At 42.2% G+C, this 15,992-nt stretch overlaps 1 protein-coding gene across 1 annotated transcript in view; it reads left to right on the top strand.

Moving 5' to 3' along the window:
- Nucleotides 1-15,992, top strand: part of plxdc2b (plexin domain containing 2b) — a 171,046-nt gene that overhangs the window by 114,920 nt on the left and 40,134 nt on the right. The window contains exons 6-7 of the mRNA XM_079489731.1: nucleotides 5,878-5,996; nucleotides 10,307-10,406. Coding sequence (XP_079345857.1) covers nucleotides 5,878-5,996; nucleotides 10,307-10,406 — 219 coding nt within the window. The remainder of the gene's footprint in view (nucleotides 1-5,877; nucleotides 5,997-10,306; nucleotides 10,407-15,992) is intronic.

Below are 15,992 nucleotides of genomic sequence, written 5' to 3'. Positions count from 1 at the left end.
ATGTCAATGTCCTTGCAAATTTGGATTAATCCATTAAGACCTGGGGCCAATTGATATCTGCTATTTTTGAGAGCTACTGTTCTACTACTGTTTTCTGAAAAAATCTAAAATGACACTGACACTGAGGACACTAGTTGCTGCTGGAACTCACATACATTCTGTCAAGTAAAATACTTGGCATGTGACAAATTATCAACGCCAATCAATTATTTCGTTTATGAGGTCAGTTATTGTGCACTTTCAGACTCTCGATTGACTATAAACGTTTTAGGTTTTTGAAAAGTTTTGATATTAAAGTATAAAGTCATTGTTGCACCAGCAATGGCAATTTTGACTTTGATTGATGTTTTATCTCTCTTAGAAGTCGTCCATGACCTTCCCCCAGATCATAACACACCTGGAAGCTTTCAATCCAAATCCATGTGGGGTGTGCAGGGCATGTATTAAAAGCAGGAAAGCATAATGTGTCCTTTTATACTTTGGCTATTCAAGAATAGCAGCTATACAAACTAATAGCGCGTCAGATCTACTGTTTTTGAACAGTCGTGAAAATTTGTGCAAATCTTTGAATAAATCATTTTTTTAAGGGAACATTTTTAACTCAAATCTTTGCTTCTGGGGGTCCCTGGGACAAATTATTTTGAGATACATTTTTACATACATTTTTTTCAGAAAACAGTTTTAATCGGCTTCAGGTCTTGGATGGATTCATATAAGTTACCGTAGATACACACATGCACGTACGCACGCACACAGTGTGTCTTATGGACAGAATAATTCCTTCCTAATGCCTGCCGGTAGAGGAGGAGGGCTGCATATTGTTTTTGTTTCTCGTCATGCAGCCTCCGGGCCATTTAGAATAGAATAAGAAACAAGGCCAGTGTGTACTCTGTATTTTTAGCCAGGTAGCCCCAAATAGCGCTGCATGGCAGCCTTCCCTCCTGAACTCAATGCATTTTAAGTAGGCCTGTGACTTGTATTAGGCTTTACAGTGGTGTCTAAGACACTATTTTACTAACATACTGTCCCTTCTCGCGCATCTTTTTCTCGCTGCCTTAATTCCCTCCTAACCGTAGCCTGGTAAACCATCTCGGTCGCCTGAGTTCACATCATCATGTGTCTTCTGTATATCCTATAATCCCTCTCCTCTGTATGGGGACTGCCCATGACACCACCATCCCATTAGTCCGACTATGTGGCTTCACGTGCGGTTAGGGTTAGGGATAGGGTTAGTAATGTGAGAGTCGGACCAACGTGCCGTCGGAATAATGAGCCGTCTGACTAATGACACTGCACCTCTCCTCAATTTTGACTTTGATTGATGTTTTAGCTCTCTTAGAAGTCGTCCATGACCTTCCCCCAGATCACAACACACCTGGAAGGTTTCAATCCAAATCCATGTGGGGTGTGCAGGGCATGTATTCAAAGCAGGAAAGCATAATATGTCCTTTTATACTTTGGCTATTCAAGAATAGCAGCTATACAAACTAATAGCGCGTCAGATCTACTGTTTTTGAACAGTCGTGAACATTTGTGCAAATCTTTGAATAAATAATTTTTTTAAAGGGAACATTTTTAACTCAAATCTTTGCTTCTGGGGGTCCCTGGAACAAATTATTTTGCCTGTCCTCGGACTATACCACTGCTAGTTTTCATCCAAACTAATGTGGTCGTGATTCACTGTTCATTAATGAATCAGTATGATCATACAGGATTACAATAGCGCTCTCACCCGGCCCAGTGTTACTGCATGTACTGCATTTCATGCTATTTACCCTGACAGTAATCATTACTCGTCAGTGCAGGGTCCATATGGCAGGGGGGGGGGGGGGTAGAGGTGAGGTGTGGTGGAGCTAGATAGAGCCTTTGACTAGTTGCTTGAGCTGCACACGGGCCCGTGAGAATGTGTCTACCTGGTGTATCGATCAGAAACAACCATTCGTACTGCTTACCGAAGCCACCCAGTGTTGCCAGCATGAATTAATATAGGAATGACCCAGCTGGATGTATATCAATGGTCCATTTGGGGGGCCTGTTAAGTACTTTAGGTGTAGGCATACTGTCAGATCAGTCCAAAGAGAACGTTGGGATAATGGATTCATGAATGAAATTACAGAGGTGACATCTGCAAGGTAAATGCATATGACAACACTAAAGTGTCGCCATTATACAAGTAAATATCATTTAACCCATTTTGGGCGGGAACCCCTTTTGGTGTTTTAAACATTGTTATAATTTAGCTATTGAAAAATAGCAGATCTACAAGCTCATAGCGTGCCACCGAGTGGCGCGCTACGAGCTTGTAGATCTGCTATTTTGAAATAATTTTGAGGTCAGGCCTAAATGGGTTAATATACTGTGGGTCAATAAATAAACACATGATAAAGAGGTGATTTAAAATTGCGATCACTCACATGCGCTCCACTAGTAAAAACAATCACACTCGTGTGAAGTGAGGCGTGCCCACTATATTTATATGAGCCAGATGACATCTTACGTTGTCATTTACTACCCTAAGCAAACATTAAAGTCCATAGACTTGGATGGCAAAAGATTATATCACATCTACCCTAAACAAACATTAAGGTCCATAGATTTGGCTGGCGGCGGGCTATTTTTAATTAGGCTTTAAACAAACATTAAAAGTCCATAGACTGGAGGGTGCTAGCACCCCTCAAAAGTCCATAGTACGCCACTGCCATACGGTGTCTGCCATGCCTCTTCGTCTGTCCTTAAACGAGGGGCACGCTGCCTCTGCCACGACCTGTGCCAGCAGTGGTAAATGGACTGCATTTAATAGCGCTCTTCTATTCCACCCACCACTCAAAAGTGCTTCACAATGCATGCCTCACATTCAGCCGTTCCGGCCACTACACATTCACACGCGGACAGCGGAGGCAGCCATGCCAACCTGCTCGTCGGTCGGTTGGGAGCAGTGGGTTCAGTGTCTTAACCAACACGGCGTCAGGAGGACACCGGGGCTCTCCCCGGTGCCACTTCATGCCAACACATGCCAGGGCAACACATGCCACATGTGAATTATTATGGGACTTCCCATAGCAGCAGCAGCAGCAGCGAGATGGCTGTGTGCTCCTCCGGGCTGTCAGCAAGGGAAACTAAATCTTCTATTTATTTTGGATGGAGAGGACAGCTCCGGCTGTGTGATGGAAAAAATGTATTGGTTGTGTTAACAAACCTTTATTGCCTTGGCTCTGCGCCAAATGACTACAGGGGTAGGCGTTGCTTTCCCGTCGATAGGGTCTCTCTGAGGCTCGCGCTGAATCCAGACAGTAGTAATATGAGCGAATCCTGCTGTCTGGGGCCAGTGGTGTGCACAGATAGACACTAGGGGGTGCTAGAGCACCCCCTGCCCTTTTGGCAATGTGCCCTTTTGAAAAGAAAAAGAAAAAAAAAACATTTTTTTCTCTCTTTTTTTTTTTGATTTTTCAAAAATAGCAGACCTACAAGCTCGTAGCGCGCCACTCGGTGGCGCGCTATGAGCTTGTAGATCTGCTATTTTTCAATAGCTAAAGCATAACATAATGCTAACACCAAAAGGGGTTCCCGCACAAAATAGATTAAGGCAACCGGCCGGTTCCACACGCTGCACAAGGTGCCCTTTTTTAACTTGAGCACCTGCCCCTCTAAATGTCTGTGCACGCCACTGTCCAGACAGTAGTAATATGAGCGAAGCCTGCTGTCTGGGGCATTCCCATATCCACAACTGCATATCGATACCGAGTACCAATCCGATACCAGTGTGTATTTATTTGTTTTTTGGCCTTTCTGCCTGTATTGACAGTATCAAGTGAAGATTGACAGGAAAGAAGGAGAGAAGGGGAGAGACACGCAGCAAAGGTGGTCATGAATGGGACTCGAACACGCGAAAAAGAAGAATCCGAGATATTAGCGTTCTAAAATCTGCGTCCCCATAGACGGGCATAAGCCAGCGGGAATTTCCATTTCCGTTTTTTTCCTCAGTGTTCTTTGAGGGGGTTCTAAATTAGTAGTGCAAATGAGATTGTACAAATGGAACCCTCTCAGGGGGTCCTTGAAATTAAAATGTTTGAGAACCACTGATCTAGGAATATATTAAAATGCCATTAATGATAAAGTGCAGCTACAACAAGTTGTAGTAAAGTAAAATAATAATGTAAAGGCCCACACATACCCCAGTTTTAGGCGACTAATAAGGTGTCCACCGCGGTGGTTGGGAAATTGACAAAACACCGCGTTCATAATCGACTCACCGCTCACCCAAACACATCTCTCTGTTTTCATTAACCACCGAAAAGGTGAGTAGCGTAACACCTAAAACTAGGTTATGCGTGGGCCTTTAAACAGTCGTGCAACATCAACTAGGGCATTCAAAAAAACAAGTAATAATACATTGAATCATTAATCTGATTCAGATTGGCATGTACAGTCCTGGCACACTCGTGGATAACGATACCAGCCTTTTAGGTAGTATTGGAAGCTTTTCCGATACTGGTATCGGTATTGATTAACTAGATCATACTGTATGCCACGTGGAACTGTTCTAATCTGGGCTCATGCAGGCCCATAACTTGACTATGGATGAGGTACCTTGTCAATTGAGTACCACAGACGAAAAACAGTTTACTCTGACCCCTCCACGAAAAGGCCTCGTTGTCCTCAACCCTTATCTATCATTTATACATTATGGATCAATAGTGTGAACTTAGACGGTTTTTCATCTGTGGTATTCAATTGTCATACAAGTTGTTTTGTACAAAAAGACAATCCTCAAGTTGCACGTCGATAGACTCAACACTTTTTCAGTTGAGAGTGCTTCGTTTTTATCAAGCTCTACGACGGTTTGATTTCAATTGGTGATGCGTTGCTTTGTGGGAGTTTGTGCTGCCAGTGCACATGTGGTTGACACGCAGTAAAACCCTGTGTGTTAATTTAATTCTTGCGAGTGTACGAATGGAACCACGTGGACAGTTAAGCGTTCATGTGTACACTCTCGGAGTTAAATGAACTGTCAGGACTTTTACAGTGCATGTGGTTGAGTCTGTGTGGTTCTTTGTGATTCTCTGTGGTCATAAACTGTGTGTGTGTGTGTGTGTGTGTGTGTGTGTGTGTGTGTGTGTGTGTGTGTGTGTGTGTGTGTGTGTGTGTGTGTGTGTGTGTGTGTGTGTGTGTGTGTGTGTGTGTGTGTGTGTGTGTGTGTGTGTGTGTGTGTGTGTGGTTCTGATCAGTGGTGTAACGTACATTAAAGTCAAGTACAGTACTCTTTGGTACTTTAAGTATACATTTTTATACCAATACTTTGGTACTTTTACTCAAGTACATTTTTGAATTCTGGACTTTCTGGACTTTTACTTGTACATTTGTACATTGCAGTATTGGTGAATTTATGTAAAGCGCTTTTATCCAAAGCGATTTACATATAGATTGTGCATTACATTCACAAATTCTCACACACATTCATATGGCGGAAGAAATCATGCAAGGCACCAACCTGCACATTGGGAGCAATTCTAGGTGTTCAGGGTCTTGAGTCGTGACTTCTACACTAACTCTGGGGGAGCCGGGGATCGAACCGGGAACCTCACGGTTCCAATCCGGCCACTCTACCTGATCCACTGCTGCCTCGTATTGATATATACAGTATAACAGACAGTGAAAAGTGATAATAACCCTCTGTACTTTGCACTATGCACTTTGACTAATATTCTTGCCCATGTGTTCATTGTTTATTTAGTGTTTTAGGTCGTTTCATCATGTTTTTTATTGTATTGGAGCTTCCAAGCTTCCACGTTTCTTTTCACATGTACAGCGAAGTGACACTAAAGTGAGTCTGAACACTGAAATGTGAGCCCATTTTCCTGCTCTGGTTGTGCTTCCCAGGCACTGCTCTGGTGGTCCAGTGGGACCACGTCCATCTGCAGGACAGCTACAACCTGGGCAGCTTCACGTTCCAAGCCACACTCCACAACGACGGCAGGATCATCTTCGCTTACAAGGAGGTCGGCCTTTTTGCTCTCTTCTCTCTCTCTCTCTCTCTCTCTGTCGCTTCTCTCCTCACACAGTGAAGTAGTCTGTGCTCAAGTGCCATGCTGTTAGTTTTGCTTATTCGTGGTGAAAAATCGACCTTGTGCCTTCATTTCTTTTAGCACTGCGTAACATCTGCGTTATGAGTGGATGCACTTGAGACACAAAGGGCCAGATTCACAAAGGAAATTCACGACCAGGTGTAAATGAAGTGCGTATATTCCGTACGCTTAATCTCACATGTCATTGACAAAAGGTGGCGTAATGGGTTAATTTGTGTTTATCGTGGGTGTAGCTCATTTCGCCTCTTTCCCAAGTGTTTGCCGCATGGTGTCGCCTGGTATAATAGAACATCCACGCCCATTTCACACCATATAAGGCAACAGGAAATATCTCACCTTGGGTGAAAAACATCATATCACAGCCTGCAAAATGCACAGATCTCCAAGCTTACAACGGTGAACGCGGTGCTCCGTGATGCCCCGCACCGCATGAACTTATTTTGACAGGCGAGCCTCTCGCAATGTCAACTGACTGAACGTTATAAAGTATAGGCTCTTATTTATAATGCAACTCTAGTTAATTTATTTATTTAAGTTCAACCTCAGGACCAAGGCCATACTTGGCAAGTTGGCAATTATATTATAAAACCCCTTTCTATTGATCAATTGCTAACTCACCTTTGCAGAGGTAAAAAAGATACCTGATGTATATTTCTTTTAATCAGAGCTGCCAATTTATTAATGAGGGGAAGACTGTCTTTTGATTTGTCTGTCTGAATGACTTGAGAATGGATTTGTTCTGAATCAGGACATGTAACTATTTCAATTGTCAACCATACGGCGGGTAGCCTTTATCCTTCCTCGTCAGAGGTAAGTCAACCATACGGTGGGTAGCCTTTATCCTTCCTCGTCAGAGGTGAGTTGGCTAAAGTATGAATGGTTCACTTGATGATGTCATCAATAATATTAAAATGATTTGTGGGACATTTGGAGTTAGTTGCCACTTGGCATGATGGAAGTTCGGTGCTGAGGCATGTCGTTCATGATGAGATCAATATAGTAGCCTACAGTAGTAATTAAAATGTCACATCATTCTGTGCCCAGCGAGGCAGCCGGTGTTGTATCATTTAAGGCATGATCTTATACTTTGGAGAGAGCTTACTGTATACTTTGGAGAGCTGGCTTAGAACTGTGACTGGCCGACTTGCAAACACGCCGATGCCATTCAATAATGTGGACTTCTATTTGTTATATAATTAGCCCTAGTGACTGTCAGTTTGTCTCCGTCAGACTGTCATGTGAACAATAGAATATTCATAGGCCTACAAGCGCAAGCTGCGCAATACATCGGATACAGTATAGGCTATAATGTTGGGCACATAGCTTACATATTTTATTTGAGGTTTGGGAACTATTAATTGATTCAGCATGAAGACTAAAGCATTGTAAATACATATACGCAAGCGTGGATCCCTGTAGGTCAGGGTTGGACTTGACTTGAGAATGGACGTAGTTTACGGCCAAAGTCACGGCCAATTTCAAATGAATGGTCATAAATGTCCGTACACTCAAAATGTGAGCGTAAATTGCTTCCTGAATCTGGCCCAAAGAGTTTGGAGAAAAGAAAATAGCACACGGAGAAAAAAAGGTTCCTGGTGTCACCTTTTATACAGTATATCGTTAGTGTCGGCCAGAAACCTCTTATCTACATATTCTAACTTTTTGTGTGTTTTGTTTTTTTCCGAACGTCCTACTTGATCATACTACACCGTCACACAAGTATCAAAAGTAGCAGATCTGCAAGCTCGAGCTTGTATATTTGCTACTTTTGCTGTTTGAATCATTTTGGACATCATGACATAATGAGGTTTTCACCCGATGATATGCATATCGTAGTTGTCGGGAGAAAACCACCTTTTCTTTCATGAATCAGTGCTATTACCCTTTATGTCTGTGTGTTGGTTAAAAACATGTAAAAAGTGCTTCGGACAAAACCTCTTAACTCCATTGGACCCTCAAACTGTCTGCTAAAGCAGCTAAGTCCACCACCTCTCCCATCATGCAAGTAATTGACAATAATTGAATATAAATAAAAACACCAACTTTGATGAGGCAGTATTGCATTGTTTTAAAAATATAACGTTTTCTTCATTTCCTGAAAAATGAACATTTTGGAGTTAGGTGGTTTCTGCCCGACAGCAGCAATATGTTTTTATTTCCTAGCTCCTCCTATGAGTCTTTCTAACAAAATGAAACAAAAGAAAGAAAAAAATGCCTTATATACTTTTCTAGACCTTAACAATGTCGTCACCTTATGCCTCCATCTCTTGATTGAGTTGATGAAATAAAGCGTCGCCATTCACGACTCGCAAGCCCCTCACTTTTACCCCGGGCTTTCATAACGCGACGCCACCATGACTGACAATATAATGACTTTCACTGCCTAAGAAAATATGACCTAATGTCCCTATAGCGTTTCCATATGCTTCATTTAGCTGTACCGGTGATTGAGCATACAGTACAGTACGCAGGCAGCATCTCACTCACACACATGTGAGAGAGATTACATTTATTAGATTTTGTGATGTGTGTGTCTAGTGAACTCTTACATTTAAAGTTGCCCGTGGGCGGAGGGGTGGGAAAGACAGAAATTACATTTAATAAGAAACAGAGTAAATGCAGAACAATGGTCTAATAGAATAAAGAGTAAGTAAGTCCCTTATGTACAATATGACCATTGTACCATTCAATCAAAAACTTTTATTAGCCAAGAAGATACTGTATGTATGATAAGAGTGCGGAATAGCTCGTCCACACTCTCGACTGACTGAACTTGACATTATAGTGCTGTATTTCTCTGTATTTAATTAAGTGGTTTCAAGTGGTTTTGAAAGAGCAGCCCCAGTTCTTCCCATGGAATATATCATGTCAGCGTTATTGTTGTGAAGAACTAAAGCCCCGACCATTACATGTAATTGGAGTTATTACCGGAACGCTGCACGCTGTAAGGCCTGTTAGCTCGACCCGAGCACCTCCTCCATCTCACTTTTTTCTTGTTTAAAGCATTCATTCCAAATTTCCAATCATGGGGATATACTTCTCCCCAGTGTAACCCGGCCCTCCTCTCCAGCGGTGTCATGTAAATTCACTATATTCATAGCGAAAACACTTAAACTGGGACAGTATAATGAGTATATGAACCCTAAGTGCCAGGGCTACCATTTGCCCGTGTTTGGACCTGATTGCTGCATCAGAATAGTGATACTTCTTTTCCAAAATTTGCACCTCTATTTTGGACTATAATTATATATTTACCAGGTTATTTTGCATTCAGTGTTTGTTTCCATGTGCAAGGGAATACATTATGCAAGTGCATCTGCATGCACCAGATGCAGATGCAGACGGCATGCAGATGGTGTATTCATATATATACTGTATATACACTATCCGTTACCCTATCCACTCGTGTGTGTGTGTGTGTGTGTGTGTGTGTGTGTGTGTGTGTGTGTGTGTGTGTGTGTGTGTGTGTGTGTGTGTGTGTGTGTGTGTGTGTGTGTGTGTGTGTGTGTGTGTGTGTGTGTGTGTGTGTGTGTGTGTGTGTGCGCGCGCGCGCGCGCACATATATGCATATGTGTGTGCGCGTGTTGGTTTGTAGTTCAAGCTCATCGACTCTCATTTGAAATACTGTGGTTTGCGTCGAATGCATATGAAGTATCTCTTCTTACTCTCTGCGAAGAGATACTCCAGTTCAGCAGCAGGACTATGAACTTAAGCGTTACTCCATTTACCCCGTTATAAATGCTCACTGTATCTTCCTTACGGTATTTTAGTACGAGGGCGAAGCTGTCAGGCGTGGGGTACTTGGCCCTAGTATAGACCAGTGGTCCCCCAGTGGCCCAGGGACCCCTAGAGGTCCTTGAGGGAGTTCCAGGGGATCCCCAGCTAAATGATAGTTTATAAACAAAATGGGCCCTTATGGGTCTGTAACTCTGAGAGTGTACAAAGGGAACCAAATGGACCCGTTAACATTGATTTTACAATATAAATTGGGGGTCCCAGAGATAGAAATGCCATTAAATGGGGTCCGTAGACTAATGCTAAAAATCTTCTCTATCCCTGGCATATCTTTTCAAATGGGGGTCTGTGGGCTAATTAGTGTCAATTTGGGGGTCCTTGACATGAAAAAGTGTGGGAACCACTGGTATAGACCGTGCTATAGACTTGACAAATGGGCACTTAATTGTTAATTGATTTCTACCCGTCACTATTTCTGTCTCCCTCAGATCCCGATTGAGGTGTCGCAGATCAGCTCCGTCAATCACCCGGTGAAGGTGGGCCTGTCCGACGCCTTCGTGGTGGTCCACAGAATCCAGCAGATCCCCAGTGAGTGTCCGCCCGGCAACAACATGCCACGTGTTGATTTTGTCAGCACATTTTGAATTAGTTTTAGTCATCGTCTTTTGAGTGAAATTGAATTTAGTTTTAGTCGACTAAAAATTGTAAGATCTTAAATCTACAGTTGATTTTGTCGACTAAAATGTGTGTTGGCGGGCCGTAATGGCAGATGTTATACTTGGTTAAATGCTGAAAATAGCCGATGCAGCGCGTTGTGACCTTCTTCTGGATCTCTTGTCCACTATTTAGTCTTAGTTTTTATTTCATTTTTGTCAGTGAAAAAAGGTGATCAATGACCAATTTTCGTCATAGTTTTAGTTGTCAGTGCTGTAGTGCACAGATAACAGCCATCAGAGGGGTGTATATTGTTGCTGTTGGGCAGAAACCTCATACAGTATGTCCATATTCTAACGTTTTGTGTTCTTTTTGTACATGAATGTTCTACTTCATCATGCAAGAGAGTCGCACAAAAGTAGTGAAAATTATGCGAGGCGTTGCAGATTGGCTATTTTAACTATTTAAACCGTGCAAACGATTATAATAAAAAAAGGAACGGTTTTGGACATACAGCATTTTCACCCGACAGCGACGATATCCACTATCCCACTGACCCGACATTAATCCTTAATTAATCTTCTTTAATCCCTAATGCTTTATCACAGTCTCATGGTTCAATTAACTTTTCCAGAATTTACTGTGCACCATTTACTGTTTGAGTAAGTAGTATTCTTTGTAAGCCACCCCCCCAAACAAATCTGTTACTGTGTGTTGTATTGTTTTACACTTTAAAACTGTGTCGGACAGCCCAGAGAGGCAGCTATAGCGGCCGCGGGCTTTTTGCTGTTTCATTCTGGCTGCCTGTCTCACTGTCTGTCACCACTTTCCTCCCCTAGCACAGCTCCATTCCACCTCTCACAGTGGGGAGGTCTATGGGCTCGGCTCCAGATCAGTCTCTCGCTTCTCAGTTCTGCCAATTTGCGCCCATTAAAGTTGAAACAACCCCAGGCAAAGAGGAGAAACTTCAGGCCTTTTTTTTCTCAGCCACAGTCAGATGCTCTTAAGATAAAAATAAAAAAAAGTCTGCCACAATAATGAGTTGTCAAACCCGATTTATTCAGTGATGTACGCTGTGTGCGTTGGTTGCACGTGTGAAACTTGGTTTCGAATGTTATTTGTCACACTTAATATCTTGTAAATATTGCTTGTCGTATGAGAAATAGCATTGTGCTTCGGTGTCTGGTTGTGGAATTGGATGGGAAAGTACTTCTTATGGTGTTGGTGGGATTTTTAGCTGCAACCAAAGAGCTATAAGCTACTCTGTTGGTCGGTGTTGTCTCTTAGTTGATTGTTTGTTGTCGGTCACACAATTTTCAGCCACAATACAAAACCGTTGATGGTTGGCTGAAAGTGGTCATTTGTAATTATCAGATTGGTGGTTTTCAAACTAGGCCACACAGACCCCCATGACTCTGAGAGAGTACAAATGGAACCAAAGGGACCCTTAGGCTCACACCTAACATTGTGTCTGCTTATGTGGTCGTCTTTTTGTGATGGTTTTCAATGGGAATGTTGTTGCTGTTGTGCAGCTTTCCGCGTGATTGATTGATTGATTGATTGAAAATTGTATTAACAGTTTGCAGAATTACAGTACATTTCAAGCACAAACTCAATACAAAGGCTGTTAACTGTGAGTGGACGACCCAATTAAGCATTACACTTGTTTACAACAGGGTCCACCATGTTCAAATCATCAAAACATTTAGAGACGTACAAATAGACACTTCTATATAGACAAAGAACAGTACAGGAATTCATCATAATGGAGGTAAAAAGGGAAAAGAAACATATACAGTGAGGGGAAAAAGGGGGAGGGCGGTGGGGGGGGGTTCAGATTTTACGGGGGCCAGTTTCGAATTGCAGCCATCCGTAGGTGCCCTTTGAGAGCGGTTTTGAAGGAGTCAAGGGATTCGCATGTCTTAATGACTGTTGGTAGGGCGTTCCACATTTTGGTGGCATAGGAGCGAAAAGAATTTAGTCCCTTGTTTGTGCCGAATCTGGGTTGAACATGATTCGTTGCACTCCCTCTGGTGTTGTGGGTGTGGACTTCATTAACATTAAGGAAGTATCTACACAGGTACATGGGTATCTTGGTGGAGTATCGAATCTTGTGGACCAGACCCATTGCAAGATGCTGTACTCTGTCGCCGACCCTAAGCCATGCCAGTCTGTCATACGCAGACCTTGCGTTATGCGTTCTATGCGCCAGGGCGCCTCAAGTAGAGAAGAGGTATATTTGAAGCAGACACATGCTGGAGACTGTTGGTGCTTTTCCTCCTTTGTCCAATCAGATGAGTCGAAGGCCTGGCAATTTCAAGACAGAAGGCGCTGCAAGATACTTCCAGCGTGGAGGAGTGACCATGGCCTTAAACATGTCATGTTCCGAAGCACCCGCAAGGAAGTGGAATAGAGCCAAACCCAAGTTCCCTTAAATAACAAAGGAGGTGGTGCCCCCATACCCAGAGGCAAAAACAAAGGAGGGAAACATATTGTTTTCTTTTCTTCCTTTTTTTTACCGAATGGGATCCCAGATTGTATTCGCTTGGCCAATGAGCTAGAACATTGAAATTCAATACATTAGAGTTGTATAGTCTAATGATACAACTGATTAACCCATTTTGGGGCGGGAACCCCTTTTGGTGTTTTAAACATTATGTTATAATTTAGCTATTGAAAAATAGCAGATCTACAAGCTCATAGCGCGCCACCGAGTGGCGCGCTATGAACTTGTAGGTCTGCTATTTTTGAAAAATCGTTAAAATGTGCCTCAAATCTTTCAGAAAATTGTCATGATTTAGATTTATTTTTTATTTTTTTTACGTCATGCCTGAATGGGTTAACATATACTTGAGTCTGGCTGCCACTGAAATCCATAATATGTATTTAACTGATTCTAATTAAGTTACTACAGTTTATTAGGACATGATTAGACACCTTTTCTTTATTCATCGTTTAGTTTACAGGACTGTTGTTGTATACTATATTGTGTATATTCTTCAGATTTTTACAAAAAACTAAAAATGACAAAAGAATATCCTACATCTGTAAATGTAAAGACTGACGGCATACAGACACAGTCTGCCTGAATACAAAAATTACAAATGTGTTTTGCTCTGAATCCTCATCTGAAAACAGAGTCAGTGGCCAAATTTAATAGATCTACAATTTACAATTTAGGCATTTAGCAGACGCTCTTAATCCAGAGCGATTTACATTAGGCAATAACAAAAACAAAAAGCATGGCATACATCAAAAGTAGTTATCATGAAACATGCGTAAGCTAAGAACGTAACAGTGGACTATCTATGTAAACTATACATACTATACTATATTATATATTATACATGTGTACTATAAAGTGATATGACTACATAAAAATGCAATTCTAGTGCTGTCTACGTAACATGCTATCTGCCACATGCTATCTGCCACAAAGTCACTTATAATAAGTGGACAATGGCATGTATGGCAACACTGTTGTAGTGTAGGCACTACAGCAGTGGGGAGGTGGCAGAGGATTGTAGCTGCAAATCAGAGCCATTACCGGTCCGTATCAGCCACGACATCAACAAGGCCTAATGAGGATTTAGCGACAATCCACCAACGCTATCGAAGAAAAGAGGATTTACACAAGCTGTGTTATTAATTATGCACAAGGGTGTCAATTAGGCCATAATCAAATTAAAGCCACACTCGGGGAGGAAACAAATGCACACTAAACACAGCCACTGTTCTCCAAGAATACAATGGAAAAATCAACATTAATCAGGCATGGAAATCACAACGACAGCTGGCCGTATAATTCCTTATTCTTCATTCGCTAAGAATGGATAGAAATGGATGGAAATCAATCAGAATGTGTGGTAGTTAAAGTAAAAAATCAATAACAAAATAATAAGGGAGTAAAGACTGGACAAGAGTCTCATTACCCTTTGATCAAACAGTGCTCTGTATAACGATTGCTTACACAGCACAATTTCCAACTGGAAAACAAGAAGACTGTGTCCCGTAAAGAAAATCTTCAGTTTCTATCCTTGCAATGACAAAGGTCTTGAGACTTATTGCAATAGCTCCTGGAAATGTTTGCCATCATTCTAAATTAGAAGGAGGTTCATATATACAGTAGTATACACTGGACAGGACATGCACATAAGCTGCCCTGGAGAGAGGTTTTGATGCATGTTGGCTGCCCCAAGTGGCAGTGTGAGAACCGTTTTAACACTCGCACCATTTGTTGTAGCAGACCTCTGACCGTTGAAGCTCATGCAGTCAGGACACTCTCGTCGAGAGATGACAACCTTTTATCGAAAATACCGGTATATAAAAATATATGATATAGTATGCATTTGTATTTGGTGTAGCCCAGAAGAAATCTGAGCAAAAAGGGTGCGGGGGGGAGGCGGCGGTGGCTCAGGGTAGCTCGAACCCGGGCTCCCCCAGAGTTACTGTCGAAGTGTCCTTGAGCAAGACACTGAACCCCTAATTGCTCCTGATGTGCTGGTTGGTGCCTTGCATGGTTTCCGCCACCATCGGTGTATGAATGTGTGTGTGAATGGGTGTACTGTATGTAATGCACAATCTATGTAAAGCGCCTTGGATAAAGGCGCTATATAAATGCACCATTTACCATTTAACAAACATGACACAGACTCTGAGCTCACAAACCCCCATAATATAAGGCAGAGCATAGTGATACACAGTTATTACAGTCCACGAACATGAGAATATATGTATGAATCTCCATCGACTGACATGCTGACATTAATTGACACCTACTGGGGAGCTGGTGGGAGTTTGTTCACTGATAAGCAGACAGTGAACAAACTCAAGAGCCCCAACACAATTAAAATACTATGCAAAACGTGGACGCCCGCTAGCCGAGTGGTTAGGGTGCGTACCACATAGGCTCTGTTGCCTGACAGCAAGTAGCTGGTCCGATTCCCGGACGGACGAACCATTTGCTGCATGATGATCCCCAAAATGAGGAACACTAAAATGCTGACTTCTACTATAATTAATACCGACTCTCACTCAATGTCTTGCAGCCGATAATAATACGAGAAGCAGAATCCAATTTAATTAGAAAGTCCAGTCCATCTATAAATCCAGGCACACACAAGTATACAGTAGGTATGAAACTGAATTAGTTTTTGGGGAGTTTGGAGAAACTCATTCGAAGAATAATGCTTTGAGCGTGATTCATAATGCATAAGCTGGCCCATATCTGCCTTGGGAATTAAACCAAAGCCCTAGTTCTTAACCCATGTTGGGCGGGAACCCCTTTTGGTGTTAGCATTATGTTATGCTTTAGCTATTGAAAAATAGCAGATCTACAAGCTCATAGCGCGCCACCGAGTGGCGCGCTACGAGCTTGTAGGTCTGCTATTTTTGAAAAATCGAAGAACGACTGACATAGAAACATAGCTTTTTCAGAAAACTGTCATTTTCAAACAGACATTTTTAGAATCTGATCTCAGGTCAAAATGGGTTAACCCAGGGAGAGCAGCCTTGCCTTGC

Source organism: Electrona antarctica, assembly GCF_951216825.1.
Source record: "Electrona antarctica genome assembly, chromosome: 20".
Taxonomy (NCBI): domain Eukaryota; kingdom Metazoa; phylum Chordata; class Actinopteri; order Myctophiformes; family Myctophidae; genus Electrona; species Electrona antarctica.
Note: the sequence above shows the minus strand (reverse complement) of the source record. Positions and strands in the feature narration are given on the sequence as shown.